The sequence below is a fragment of the Phocoena sinus genome, chromosome 16, assembly GCF_008692025.1.
Source record: "Phocoena sinus isolate mPhoSin1 chromosome 16, mPhoSin1.pri, whole genome shotgun sequence".
NCBI classification, from domain to species: domain Eukaryota; kingdom Metazoa; phylum Chordata; class Mammalia; order Artiodactyla; family Phocoenidae; genus Phocoena; species Phocoena sinus.
Window position 1 is genome coordinate 62,981,564 of NC_045778.1, and position 15,171 is coordinate 62,996,734.

Genomic DNA, 15,171 nt, shown 5'->3' on the forward strand with positions numbered 1-15,171 from the left:
AATATACAAGCAGCTCATGCAGCTCAATTTCAAAAAAAACAAACAACCCACTCCAAAAATGGGCTGTAGACTTAAACTGACATTTCTCCAAAGAAGATATACAGATTGCCAACAAACACATGAAAGGATACTCAACATCACTAATCATTAGAGAAATGCAAATCAAAACTACAATGAGGTATCACCTCACACCAGTCAGAATGGCCATCATCAAAAAATCTACAAACAATAAACACTGGAGAGGGTGTGGAGAAAAGGGAACCCTCTTGCACTGTTGGTGGGAATGCAAGTTGATACAGCCACTATGGAGAACAGTTTCGAGGTTCGTTAAAAAACTAAAAATAAAACTACCATACGACCCAGCAATCCCACTACTGGGCATATACCCTGAGAAAACCAAAAAGAGCCATGTACCACAATGTTCATTGAAGCTCTATTTACAATAGCCAGGACATGGAAGCAACCTAAGTGTCCATCGAAAGATGAATGGATAAAGAAGATGTGGCATATATATACATTGCCACATTACTCAGTCATAAAAAGAAATGAAATTGAGTTATTTGTAGTGAGGTGGATGGACCTAGAGACTGTCATACAGAGTGAAATAAAGTCAGAAAGAGAAAATCAAATACCATATGCTAACACATACATATGGAATCTAAAAAAAAAAAAAAAAGGTTCTGAAGAACCTAGTGACAGGACAGGAATAAAGACACAGACATAGAGAATGGACTTGAGGACACGGCGAGGGGGAAGGGTAAGCTGTGATGAAGTGAGAGAGTGGCATGGACATATATACACTACCAAATGTAAAACAGATAGCTAGTGGGAAGCAGCCACATAGCACAGGGAGATCAGCTCAGTGCTTTGTGACCACCCAGAGGGGTGGGATAGGGAGGGTGGGAGGGAGATGCAAGAGGGAGGAGATACGGGGATATATGTATATGTATAGCTGATTCACCTTGTTATAAAGCAGAAACTAACACAACAATGTAAAGCAATTACACTCCAATAAAGATGTTAAAAAAAAAAAAGAAAATACCCAGTGCTAGTGAAATCATTGGGAAATGCACAGTCTGTTATTGCTTGTGGGTATAACAGTAAGTATACACAAGTATAACACAAGTATAACAGCTTGTGGGTAGAAAGTAATCTGAGGTATCTATTAACATTATAAATGCATTTGGTTTTGATACAGCAATATCCCCTTTAGGCCTCTAGAGTACTTCACAAAGAGAAAATTACCCAAAATGTAACAACATGTTTACAGACATGTTTATTGAAGCACTATATGTAATAGCAAATATTGTAGAAATCAGACAATGATCCAATAAAAAGGTCATGGAGAAGTAGTGTAGCTTGGAGTTAACAGAACACACTCAGGATCCATCTCTGACACTTACTGACTACATGAACATCGGGCACATTAATTTTTAAGTCTTAATGTTTCTAAGCCTCACTTCTCTCATATGTAAACCTGGGATACTAGTAGTGCCTATTCTACAGGGTTGTTATGAGGATAAAAAGCACTGAAAACACTTCCTGGCTCAAAAGAAGCACTACTCAACTTAATTAAGGATTCAGTTGTTAAATTCAGTATACAACATCCATACTATTTGATGCTTATAAACCTGACCCATTTTTCTTAGTGTATTCACCTGGACAGACACCCATAACTCACTGTTAAGTGAAAATAACAGGTTGTCAGAGTCCTATGAACAGTTACTCCTACTTTGTCAAACAAACAAAAAAGTGGTCCACATACATATATATGTGTTGGTATTTTTGAGTTGGGTCATAACGATATGGACAGAATCACACAAAACTCTTAGCGTCACTGACCTCAGGGAAGCTGGATCAGTGTGGGCAGTAAAAGACTACTGACACTTTTTGTTTGCCTCTGCATTGTTTGGTTCATTATAATGAACATACTGTTTTTCTTGATTTTTTGAAAATAATAAGATTTAATCAAATGAATTTATAAGTCCAGGACGCCCAAGCAGCTCTGCATGACACAAATATGGGGATGGGAGTGGGAGTTACGAAGCTCAAAGGAATCCAGAATCCTAAGCACCCCCTGATCCTGCTGGGGAGCTTGGCTCTCTCCTGGGGGAGACTGGGAAGGCACTAAACATTTGCAAACACAGGGATGAATGAATAGCATCACTGGATTTGTGTAACACAAAGAGCCCTTCTGCAGGGAAATTTCACACTCTAGCTTTATTCTTTTTCTTTTTTAGGACGACTACCCCCATTCTCTATTCTTGTATTTGTGGCTGACTGAAAGCTGGATTGTGTAGCTCAACATCCTTCAAAGCTGAGACTAATAATCTATCCAAGACGCTCTATGCTTTTCCCCTGGATGAGGAGTAGAAAGGGAGAGAAGCTTCCAGCTAATGGGAATCACCCACAGGGCTGGCAGAGAGTCATCGTCTTCAGGTCAGCTTCTGTCAGCCTGAATCCCTTGAGCTCTCCAGAAAGTACTGGCTGAAGCCAACCCCACACAGATGCTGCTTCAAGGCACTCTACAGCCATTCTCTCCACAAAAACTCTACTGGGAAGCTTCTCTTGATAATCGCAGTGTGTAACATCCAAGGAGAAGCAAAGTGACTCCCGTGACAAGGAAACAGGGCTGGCTCCCAGTGCAGAATCAAACGGCCTAACCCATTCTCTCCGCCTTAACTATATGCTCCTTCATCCCACAAAAGCAGGTATTGCAGCTTGAGAAGTACATAACCGTGGAGATGTGTTCGGAAACTTGTGTTTCATGTGGATCAGAAAATAGGACACTAGGGAGTTCGAGAAATCAGCCAGGCCAGGCAAGCTCTACAACAGACACACTGCAGGTTGCGTATCCCTTTAAGAGAGTACACCTTTAGTCCTTCCAGAATTGCCTAGGGCTTCCTCACCAGCTAAGCCTCTCTCAGCAGAATGCTGACTACCCTGGCACAGAGGGGAAAAAGATGATAATTTCTTCTCAGAGATACTGTATCTAGATTTTGACATTTTATTTATCTCAACCTTTAAGCTTATCTTGCTTCAGTATGGTAAAATCACCAGCTCTACCAAATCTCACAGCTTAATCCACTGGAAAGTAGAGAAGATGTTGAGGTGTAGTTAATTGTCCTGTGTCAGATCATCCCCCTTTCCTCTCAGTTTGACTCCCTGAGTGAACGACAACACAAAACGAAAACAAAATCAACAACTTGCTCCAGGATTAAGGTGTAATCAATGGCAAGACCAACTGGGAACCAAAGCTCATTCATTTGGTACAGCGGCATCTCGCTCTGTCAGCCAGGGTCTGTGCATTCCGTGAGGTCGAGAGCCCTAGAACATCACTGCAAGGTCAGCTGCTTCTTGGCCTCTCTCCTATTCTAAGACCCCAGAGACGTTTGCCACTTGCCCCCTTTGGACTATTCAGCCGGTAAAAGTTGTAAAGAATATGCGCTCAATCAAAAAGCGCGTGTATCTATTTGTTGGGCAAGAAGCCATTTCCCTGTGACCCAGTATTTTTCTGGAATAGGGCAAATGCTGCTCAAAATGTCATAGCACTTTGAAAACCCTATTTTTAATATACATATATGTATATAACAATCATATTATATATATATATAGATACATACATGTATACATATATATATGATTAAAATGTTGTTTACTTATGTACAGCAAGATCCCCCAGAAGACAGATGGGATTCTGGATGATCAATAAGCAGTGAAATGACCGAAGTTTATAACTAACACGCCTGTAAGTGTGTGGGCTATTACTGACCAATCGTGTGACCTTGGCACACTGTAAAAATGTTTTGGGAGGATGCAATAACGCAAGTCAAGCACTGAGCATCGTGCCTGACACATCATGAGTGCTCGATCAAAGTTAATTTTTGTTATTGTCATTATTTTCATGAGCAACAGCAATCACTGCCGTTACCATGAAACCAGCAAGGTGTTGGGTTTAAGGACGTAAAGTCTAGTTGAGAAGAGAAAATATACACATGAGCAAAGTAAAGGAGCAACACTCCTGGGATCTGGCAGCTCTGGGTGCTGCGTAAGTATCTCCTTCAATACAATTACATGAGGCAGGTTACAGGCAAGTACAGTTCTCTCTCATTTTAACTGTCCAAAGATCTTTGTCTCTCTAAACAATGAAGTCCTGGAAGGCAGAATCTACATGCTATGGATCTATGTACTCACCCAACTTTCCTTCCCTAGGTAAGAACAATATAAGGCCTAGAGGAGTTAATCAATTCATGTTTGTTGAATAAATGAGTGAGAAAGAGAGTTATATGTTAGTGACCATGCAGTAGAGACAAAATTGTAGTATTCACTGGTCTATGCAAAACCAGATACTTACTGAGCACTATCTATGTGCTAAGTCCTGCATTCAGTGCTGTGAGTGCCCTGAGTATCTCTGAAACCTGGCCTGTGCCCCTAAGAAGCCCCCGACGGCTGGCATAGGCGGGTTTTCTGAGAAGATTGTACAAGCTGGTACAGGAGAAAATGAGTCAACACTTAGCAGTCTAGTCTCCTTCAAGGTGACGTGGAATCATGAGGACCTCTCTTCCTGGTCCCATCCTTGACCCACCCAGGCCTGTCCCTCTCCACCTCTACGTTAACACCCCCAAAATGTCCCCTAAAGACCAAATATGGGCACCATGAGCCACTCAAAAAATGCAGCCCCGAAAAGCAATTGTGAAGTATTCTACGTATTCCCTTTTCTCCTTTCGTCTTTTCTAAATTGTCTTTTCAGGCATGTACTCTTCCATCAAAGTATTAAAACGAGCAGTTGCAATAACATAGAACACCCGCAGGAATCATTTGCCACATATGACATGTAGAACATGACATATATGGCAAATGACTATTGTGGGTATGTTAGAAAAGCAAATAGAAATGGGTATATACACACACATATTACTTGTACACATGTGTATATTATGTGTATATACGCGCGCGTGTGTGTGTATATGTATACGTATGTATATATCTTCCAGTGAAATTGATTCTAAGATGGAAAAGTCAGCAGGTCATTCTTGCCACGCTTTCCCAGGCTTAAGCCCACGGAGTCTGCTCCCTCAGAAGGGAGGTCTGGTACTACTGGAACGTGATGCCGTTTTTATTTCACTAAGCCCCTCCCTTAAGATAAGAAAAGAATATTCTTCCTGGACTGAGGCATCAGTAATAGTGCCCCATCGGAGAGAAAGAAGCACGCTGAGCGTGAGCTTCAGCAATCCAGGACAAGCTGTTCCTCACATCCCCCCAATATGCGCTTCCCAGGACTACTCAGGCTGGGAGTTACGGCTGCTCTGCCTCTGTCCCACTGAGACAGAACTGCACATCTTTTAATTTTCTAATATGCCAACAACACTTTACATGGCAGATGCACTACACAGTAAAAGCTGTTTTTTACTTTCATTTATGCACATACATTAGAGAAACTTTCCAAGGAAGCATAAGCTTACTCAGAGATGCTGATGAATAGGTACTGAATTTAAACAATACAGCAGGAGTCAGGCCCTTAATGTATCAAAGAACTGTACTTTTTGAGGCTCCTACCAAACTTCCCACACTTGAAATCAGTTACATAAATTTCCTTGGGGCAGAAACTCTGCATAATTGACCTCCTACTTGGGGAAAGAGCTCAATAATTGAAATGCCTGACAACAAACAAAAGAACAGAATCTAGCCTTTTCTTTGGTCTACTAGGGTTCTCCTAAGGCACAGGACAATTTATTTGGGGCTTCTTGTACACAATGTCAAGCCTAATAGAAAACAGACATCAGGTGAAAATGAAATTTAATGAACAATCTTCTTGTGAGGCCTGGTAGGTTCCTCTGGGGTGTCTATCCAATCCATGAGCCTCCTCTTGTGTGACCACTGCAATCCCCAATATGAAGCAGGCACTGAAACCAAACTGCTTCCATGTAAATCAACTTTCCCTCCCAAGCCACTGTTGACTGCACCTGACACAAACAGGACACCTGACACAAACAGGGTGACTGCAGTCTTTCTCCCTAGACCTCAGCACTGACACTGAAAGCCAAGAGGCAGCCTCTCCCGGTCATGTGAACTGACAGGTAATGGAACCCCCCCACTGATCTTATGTGGTCGACACTCACTAGCTTTGGTCTGCCCACAGACCACTCCCACCTTTCTGTATAACGACTCTCACTTAGTCTGTGTGTGCGTGTGTGAATATCATCTCCAGAGTTTGTCTCCACCCTCTCCCAGGTCAGGGACCACCATGTGATCCAGGCCTGACCAACCAGAGGACGTGCTCTCCTGGACTTCAGGGATTGGTTCGGGCATGGGCCCATGACACAGGCTGGTGGAGAAGAGCCAATCAGGAGTGAGATAAATCAATATTTTATTACGAAACAAAACGAAACAACAGAATGTATAGTTTCCAAGGAAAAAGGAGGAGAGAATAACTGCCTGGGCATTTGAGGACCTTCTTTCGTGCTAAATCCAGTGAGTTAGTCTGCCCTTGAAGAATCTGTTCATTCATTTGAAAAAGTACTAATTGCGCACTCTATATGTGTGATGCAGTAGTGTGAATCCCAGAAATAAAGGCAAGCGTGTAAGTGTGTGTGTGCCCCTTTGTGCTGTAGAACCACGGAAGGGAAGCTGTGAAAGAATGTTGCCCTGGTAGCCTGCCTGGGTTCTGTAGACCTAGAGATTACCTTGATCCCCTCTGCAAAGATATCCTTATTCTTTCGTTTCTGCCCCACTAAGCTCACAGATCAGTGAGAACTACGGGAACCAAAACGCATAAAGACAACCTAATAAGCAGTTTAGCAAAAGGATCTGTGACCAAAAGAAGAGGTCTATAAAAAGGAAGGGTCCAGCCTTCCTGGAAATAAACCCCAACCCACCGCTAAGGGAAACGAAGAGCAGACAGAGGAAGAAAGAGTACAAGGAACCAGAAACCTTCCCACCAGGAAACGGGGGTGGGGGTGAGCAGCCAGCCGAGGACATCATGTTTAAATAACACAGTAATTATTAGCTCAGCTTCCCTACCTCCAAAGCGAGCTCTCCGTGATGCTCCCCAGGTTATAGTCATAGAGCTTTGTCAAAATGAGAATCACCTGAAGGCAAAAGAAGAAATCCTGGTTAGTTTCAAACGACAATCTCATAGAACTGAAATGGCCCAAGGGAGGGCTTAGAATTCCTTTAATGGGCACTTCACACAGTCGAATGAGTTGTTGCAGCATCCGCTTACACAGATTGGGGAAGGGTTTGCCTGTGCCTTCCCTTAAACGGCTCAAGCCTGATGCCCTCCCTCACCTTCTCCCTCTCAGCCGGCAGCAAGACTTACCTGCCCATCCAGGCATTTCTTACCCTGGTGGGCTTAACACTTTCAGGAAGGCTAGCAGAGCTGTCAGATATGTGTCCTGCAAGGCAGCCACTGAGCAGGTGGATGGGAGAGAGGAAGGTCAATGACACAGGTCCCAGCCCTCCTTGCTGTGCCAGACGGGGCAGGTGACAGCCTCTCTGAGCCTCAGCATGCTTTCTCTCAAAAAGGGTGGCTGTGAGGGCTTAAATTAGGTCATAGATGCAAATTACGCTTCAATTAGCGTGGGGTTCTTAAATGCTAGCTCCTTCTCTTTCTTCTTCTCCTCTGTGGGTTTGGCTTTATTTCCTCTGATCTCCCAATTTCTGGGAAAGCCACTGGACTGAAGCAACAAGGACTAAAGCAACAGCATTTTAACAGGCACAGATCTCTGTCTTACGGGGTCCTGAAGCTTACAGAATTTAGGGAGCCCTTCATAAGAAACAAGATATAAAATTATGAGTTCCAATCTCCACACCCTGGGAAGGGGGGTATGCAGTTAAGGGACTTGGAAACCTAAGCTTCATTCACTTCTCGGCAAATCTTCCCTGAGTTTAACCCGTTGCTCTTTTCAACCTCACTCAGAGGAAGCTAAACTACTTAGCTCATTCTTCTAGAATTCACCTCCTATGAACTTACTAGGAGCCCAGGATTTTGCCTGATGCCCAAAGGGAACATACCTACAGATGAGGCCTAGTGGTCTGGGATCCACTGAAACTCATGACCCGGCTCCGCCGCGTTGAGTGAAGCACAGGAGTGCCATGACACTTGGGAAAATGCAACAGAGCAGTGTGTTTCTAACCATGGATGGTCTCAGCCCTTATTTGCTCTCCTCACATAATGAAAAGAACCTAATAGCTCTGCTTTGTTTTCTGCTGAGGTTCCTATTCCTCTCCTCATACTCATGACCTAGAACATTTGGCCCAGTCCTGCTGTTTCCAACTCAGCAGAAAAGTGGTGACATCAATTTCCTGGATTTTCTCTGAAGGCCGAGGGCTCAGTTCTAGCCACAGTGAGCACAGAACAGTCTAACCTCGAATTCCAAGGCAGCAAGATGCCAAGAAGTGCTGAATCCTTCCACGTTCTACTCTGCTAGCACAGGGCTTGCTTCACTGAAGAGCAGATTCTGATCACTTCTTTCACAGCAAGTAAACTGGAACTCCATGACCTTAGGTTTGCTCCAAGTTCAAGGGAACAAAGGACCACGGTCACTCCAAGACAGGCAGAAATCTGAGGACCTGTGCTCTAAGGCCACCCATCTCCTTAACCGCTGCCCGGCCTCCTTCAAGGATCTGTTCAAAACTTACTTCTTTAGCAAAACGTAAGCACGTGTGAGGCTCTGGGCACCCCATGGGCACGTCAGATGGCAGGCCTGCGGTGGGGGCATATGCTTAACAGATCCGTGTGCCAATTAAGTCGCTTGAAGTGCTAAATTTCAATCACCGCCATCCCAGGAATGCTGATCAGCGGCAGCGGGGTGGCTGTGTGAAGACACAGTGATGTCACTGCCCCACCTCGATATGATTTTGCGGAACAGGCCTATAAATCCCCCACCAAGAAAATGGGTGTGTGGGCATAAAGCATTTCTAGGTAGTTGCTCTCCTGCTACAAGTAAACTGAATAATGAAGTTCAGCTGGTCACAAACTGCCCCTCCCATCCATCTGAGGAGGGAATTCACTGGAGCCCCAGAGAAGGAACCTTTTTAACCCAGCGTGTAATGGTGTGGAACCCCTCACACATACACAGAAGGTGTTCAAGCAATTCACAGGCAGGCGGGCAGGGAGGTAAAAATCCACTCCCTGACTCTTCTTGCTGGGCTAGTAAAACGAAAATGCCAGTGATACACTCAGGCAGTTTGTCGATACTGCACCAGATGAGGTGTCATTTACGGCATTTCAAGGCATATCTGCTTGGATCAATCTAATCTTTCTGTTTGCAGAAAGAGAGCAAGAAAGAAGGGAGAACTGCTGACCTTTAGTTATGTTTTCAATCGATTATTTGAAGCTTTTCCCCTCTTCGTTTCCCTTTCTTGTCTACATGCATTATTTACCTACCACCTTCCTTCGGGATGGTGACAGTCATTATATTAGGTAGGATTTGCTGTTGTTTGTTTTTCTGCTCTGGTTAATTAGCAATACTGTTCTACAGAATTAGCATTTGTTAAAGGGCCACAGCCAAAGCTACCACCCTTAGATGAGAAAAAGAGGTAAACGCAATTGTCTGCCTAGTCTGGTTCTACTGTCTACCATTTTTGTGTATTTTTCAAACAAACAAACAAAAAATCACTGGAATTTATTGATCAAGTGAAATGTTATAAGTACTTAAAAATATATATAAATCGTTATTTTTATTCATTTGGTAAACAATTTTCACGTATAGATTTATTCGAGTCCAAGTGTACAGCATTTAATTGTAAATCCAATCAATGAGAAACAAGGCTGTTCTGATAAATACTTTCACACAAAATGGAATATCTGTGAACATCTTGTTTTTTTCCTATATCTTGTTCTCATGATATAGTACCAAAATATCCTTGATTCAAAACAATAAGTGGTGACCATATGGTAATACCTTTTTTAGGTTCCTCTTTAAATCTTAGGATATTTTCTTTAAATAGCTATAATCTAAATATCTATGACTAGACAACCTCTACCTACACTGTGTCACTACCTCAGTGCCCACTTATTTCTGGGACTTCCCACAGTGACATGTCTAAGGATCCCCCAACCAGTCTAGGAGCTGCTGTCACCCCAAGTCACCAGTCCTGTTCTTTTGCTGTGGCTCCTTCCTGCCATATCCACTGCTCATAAAGCTTCTGGGCGGGTGGGCGGGGGAGGGCGAGGAGGAACTTCATTTTCTCCATACTTATAAAGAGGATGTTGAAGCCTATCCACCAAGCTGCTGTTTTCAAATCACTCATTCCTTGGAGGATAAGAGGGCACCAGAAACTGTGCCAGGCTCTGTGCAGGGATAAATGAGGGTCTTCAAGGGAATGAAGCTTCCTTTGTGGCTTCCTCCCGAGCAATGAGCTCAACAAACTATTACCTCTTTTTCCAGGGTCTCCGAAAGCTCCCACTGAATAATTCCACCAATTCCAGCCTCTCACCTGCCCCTCTGTATATAGGTATTAAGAAATCATCACATAAAGAAAATGTAGTATTCCTAATGCCATCTGCAGCAACATGGATGGCCTAGAGATTATCATACTAAGTGAAGTAAGTCAGAAAGACAAATACCCTATGATATCACTTATAACCGGAATCTAGCATATGACACAAATGAACTTATCTATGAAACAGAAACAGTCTCACAGACATAGAGAGCAAACTTGTGGCTGCCAAGGGGGAGGCAAGGGTGGGGAGAGATGGATTGGGAGTTTAGGAGTAGTAGATGAAAACTATTATATATAGAATGGATAAATAAGGTCCTACTGCATAGCACAGGGAACTACATTCAATATCCTGTGATAAACCATAAGGGAAAAGAGTATCAAAAAGAAATACAGTATGTGTGTGTGTGTGTGTGTGTGTGTGTGTGTGTTTGTATATATATATATATATATATATAACTGAATCACTGTGCTGTACAGTAGAAATTAAAACAACATTGTAAATCAACTATCCTTCAATAAAATAAATTTTTAAAAAAGGAAAATGTAGTATAGTAGTCCACACAATGGAATATTATTCAGCCATAAAAAATGAAATCCTGCCATTTGTGCCAACACAGATGAACCTGGAGGGCATTTTGTTGGCAAAATAAGCCAGATAAAGAAATATAAATACTGTATCATTTATATGCAGAATCTAAAACAAACAAAAAATGATCTCATAGAAACAGAATAGAATGGTGGTGGTTAGGGGCTGCAAGGAGGGGGGAAGTGAGATGTAGGTCAAAGGGCACAAACCTTCAGTTATAAGTTCTGAGGATCTATTGTACAGCACGGTGACCATAGTTAATAGTACAATATTATATATTCAAAACTTTCTGAGAGTAGATCTTAAGCATTCTCACCAAAAAAGGGAGAGAGATCTTGATCTTAGCAATCATTACACAATGTATATTTGTATTAAAGCATCTCGTTGTGTACTCTAAATACATTGTTTGATTTGCCAAGTATTCCTCAACAAAGTTGGGGGAAAAAAATCACAATGGACCCTGGGAAAGGAAGATGCCAATTCATTCCTCCCCTCTGCTAACCCCAACTTCTTTCTGCTCTCAGTTACACAGCAAAAGCATAGAGACAGAGACACTAGCACAGCTGTCCTTGGTATCCATGGGGGATTGGTTCCAGGACCCCCTGTGGATACCAAAATCCATGGATGCTCAAGTCCCTTATGCAAAATGGCATAGTATTTGGATATAAACTATGAACATCCTCTCACAGACTTTAAATCATCTCTAAATTACTTACGATACCTCACACAATGTAAGTGCTATGTAAATAGTCATCACCGCGTGGCAAATTCAAGATTTGTTTTTGGAAAATTCTAGATTTTTTTCCAAATATTTTCGACCAGTGGATGATTGAATTCAGGGATGCAGAACCTATGGATACGGAGGGGAGACTGTACATGGACGACTACCAGTCATTTTAGTGTAAAATAGCAAAAACCCGTAAAAATGAGTATCAAAATGGCAGGGCAAGCCTTATATCTGGGTCTGGATTAGAATGAATGAATACAGCAGGCAGCAGGCTAAGTTAACATAGCAGAAGTCTCCATTATGCCGAGTGTTGAGACAGGTTACACCTTAGAATGTGACAGCGGGTGGTTTTTTTTAACGTAAAAATATAATTGAGAAATGAAACTCCAAACATATAAGGAACACCTAAAACGCCTTCCCAGAAACCTGATTCTCCACAGTGTACCTTTAAAACTGTCCCTAAATCGATTATTAGACTGCAACAAACCAAAATTTACTCTATCCTTCCCAAGTAGTAGCACAGGAATCCCTCATTCATTTTCCTAAGGAAAGAACATAGTGTTTTCATCCTTTGCTAACTTAAAGCATGTGCCCCAGAGGAAGGAGGATGGAAGGTGGGGTGGGGGAGTCAATGCAGTTCCCCTTCCTTCATCCCCTAAGAAGGAATGTGCAATCCTCCCTGGAGTGGCCTCTCCTAATTACTTTGCTTGTGAGTAGCAACCTGGTTGGTAGCAGCGGACTAATGAAAATCTTTTCTGAAGGAGTCTGCAGAGCAAGCTTCCTATTCTTCTTAAACTACGAATTTCGGGTAGCTTTGGGAGAACTAGTGGACATTCAGGGAGATCTGAGTTCCACTGGGACATCTGGCCTGGCCACTGGCCTTCATCTCATCCCTCCTTCACCTCAGGGAAATCTTAGAAAAGTAGGACATGTCTCCTCATTTTTCAATTATTAACGATTTTCATTGTTTTTTTTCTCACTCTGTGTCCAAATGTGGAGGTAGAATCTAATCTCAGGGGCAACGTAAGTGGGCTTCTTAACAGTGAGCACTTTGGCTACAAGACCCTAAAGTCTTTTCATTCCTAAGGGTCTATAGCTCCAAATCCTGAATAATGAAGAGGGTGACACGGGTCCCCGTCTATGAAACGACATTTTCTTTTGTAATGCTCTCAGTCATCAGTGATTCAGGGGGAGCGTGGGCAGATGGTTCCATCCTCGTAAGGCTCGGGGCGGCTCATCAGAACTCAACCCTGCCAGCGTTCGTAAGCCCTCTCTCCTGAAGGGGGCCATAGTCAAGCTTGCACGAGCATTAGCATAACCACATGGAAGATGTTCGGTTCAGGGGCTGCAGCTGGCTACCCACATCCTCCCCCCACCAGCTTCCTGAAGGCCCTGGTGTCCCCTCATTGCCCAGTCTTGAGTGTCCCCTCTCTGCTCACTGCACCAGCTTGCCAGAGACATTAGGTTGGATGTTTATAAAGATGTGGATGGAAGCGAATACGGAGACAGAATAATAAGGGCCCTGAAGAGATGTGGAACAATCTTTCATGGGGATCAAAGGGTTGGATAAGATAGAAGAGGGGTATTCAACAGCCAGAAAGTTGTTTTGTTTTTGGTTGTCTTCTTTGCACTCCAGTTTTAGGGAAATGAAGAAAACTCACAACAGTGGTTTCCCTATAATACGCATGTTCCAGATTGTGTCTTTGGTTCAGAAAGCCTTATTCAACCTTCCAACTTAAACAGAGGTTCTCATTCTTTTAAGGAGCCATGAATTCTTTAAGAATCTGATCTAATAAAAGTTGTGAGCATAAAACAATGAACATAATGATTTCACTGATCTCCTGAATCCTATGGGGGTCATGAATCCAAGGATAAGAACCTTCTGTAATTCCCAGAAAACGGGAGCTTTGTTACGAAGAAAGAACTTTCAGCTCTAAAATTCCACACATTTAATTCAATAAACATTTATTATGTCTTCTTAAGAGGCAGGAATAAAAAATACGTGCTATCAGGACACAAAGGGAAAATGAGACTCAGTACCAGTTCCTGGAAACTCACAGTCTAGTGGAGAGGCAGAGCTGTACAAAGGTGGTTACAAAATAAGGAAGAAAAAGGTATGTGGCAGGAGAAAAGTGTTTATAATCTTTTAGAGAGCAAGAAAGAAAAACATCCTCAGCAAGAGCTTCTTACAAAAGGAGGCATTCAAGATAAATCCCGAAGGATGTGTGTGACTCTGACGGACTTGAGAGGCTATAGAGATGATACTCTAAGGGAAGGGAGAATGAGGATAGGCATCCAGAGATGTGAAAGCTCACAGAGCAACAAAGAGAACAGGTCCCCAGATTGAGCTCAAGCTTAGATTATGGGCAGTGCTGTAGTAGGAACTGGTCGAGGCCCCCCCATTATGTTAGCCCTTATTCTTTCCACCCATTCAACCGGTCTCCTACAGATGTTTTTTCCTCCTCTTTCTTGCTTAATTGAACTCTGAAAATGATTGCCCCCTAGTTAAAGCTGTACTATACACCTGATGTTTACTTCTCCAAGACAAAACTCCCTAACATTCCGTTCCTTTGTGAGAATTCTTCATTCCAGAAAGAAGGTCACGGAATGATAACCTCGAGGACTACTGGAACCTGTTCCGGAACCACCTGACGCCAGCCCTAATGATCTCAATGTCTCCAGGAGAAAAGAGGAATGCAAGGCATCAGCCCTGAGCCTTATCTAGAGCCCTATTTTCCACCCTGAAACTATAAGACCCCTTCTTATTTCCCAGGAAGAGGGACACAGTCTTGAGAGCGTTAGCCTGCTGTGGCCCCCTTTGCCTGGCAAAGCAATACAGCTACTCTCTTCTTCTCCTCCAAAGCTATCTCCGCGTTTCTGTTCGGCACCGGTGAACAGAGGCTGGGTTTTCGGCAACAGCAGAAACACACAAATATCAGAATAGAGAGATACATTCGGCTCTACTGTGAAGGGCCTTAATATTAGGATGGCAGCGTGCTTTGCTGAAAAGAACAAAGGCTTTGCAATCAGCAGGAGACCAGATTTTGACTCTCGGTTTAGCCACCATATCTGTTAGCATGTCTTTAGCATGAGAAATGGAGTATTAAAAATGACTCAAATAATAACAGATGTGTTATCTCATGTAACAAGAGGTCCAGAGTTGATGGGGTTCCACGACTAAGTTAGCCTAACAATGTCATCAAGGACCCAAGGGATACACATATATCCTTTCTGACAACACAGGGTGCTACCTGCCCTCGTGTTAGCAAGGAGGCTGTGACACTTCTTTGCAGAACGTGCAGACACAGCTACTTCCAGCAAAGAAAAAAAGAGCCTCTAGTGTCTATGTATGCTTTTGTTTTGCTTTGTTTTAAATTAGAAAGGAAACCCTTTCCCAAAAGGCCTACCGACA

General features: G+C 42.9%; 1 protein-coding gene across 5 annotated transcripts in view; it reads right to left on the minus strand.

The window, feature by feature from the left end:
- The window catches only part of SORCS1 (sortilin related VPS10 domain containing receptor 1), a 575,069-nt gene that overhangs the window by 377,869 nt on the left and 182,029 nt on the right, over positions 1–15,171 (minus strand). For all 5 annotated transcript variants that reach the window (XM_032609239.1, XM_032609238.1, XM_032609234.1 and 2 more), the window contains exon 2: positions 7,021–7,088. In XM_032609239.1, coding sequence (XP_032465130.1) covers positions 7,021–7,088 — 68 coding nt within the window. The remainder of the gene's footprint in view (positions 1–7,020; positions 7,089–15,171) is intronic.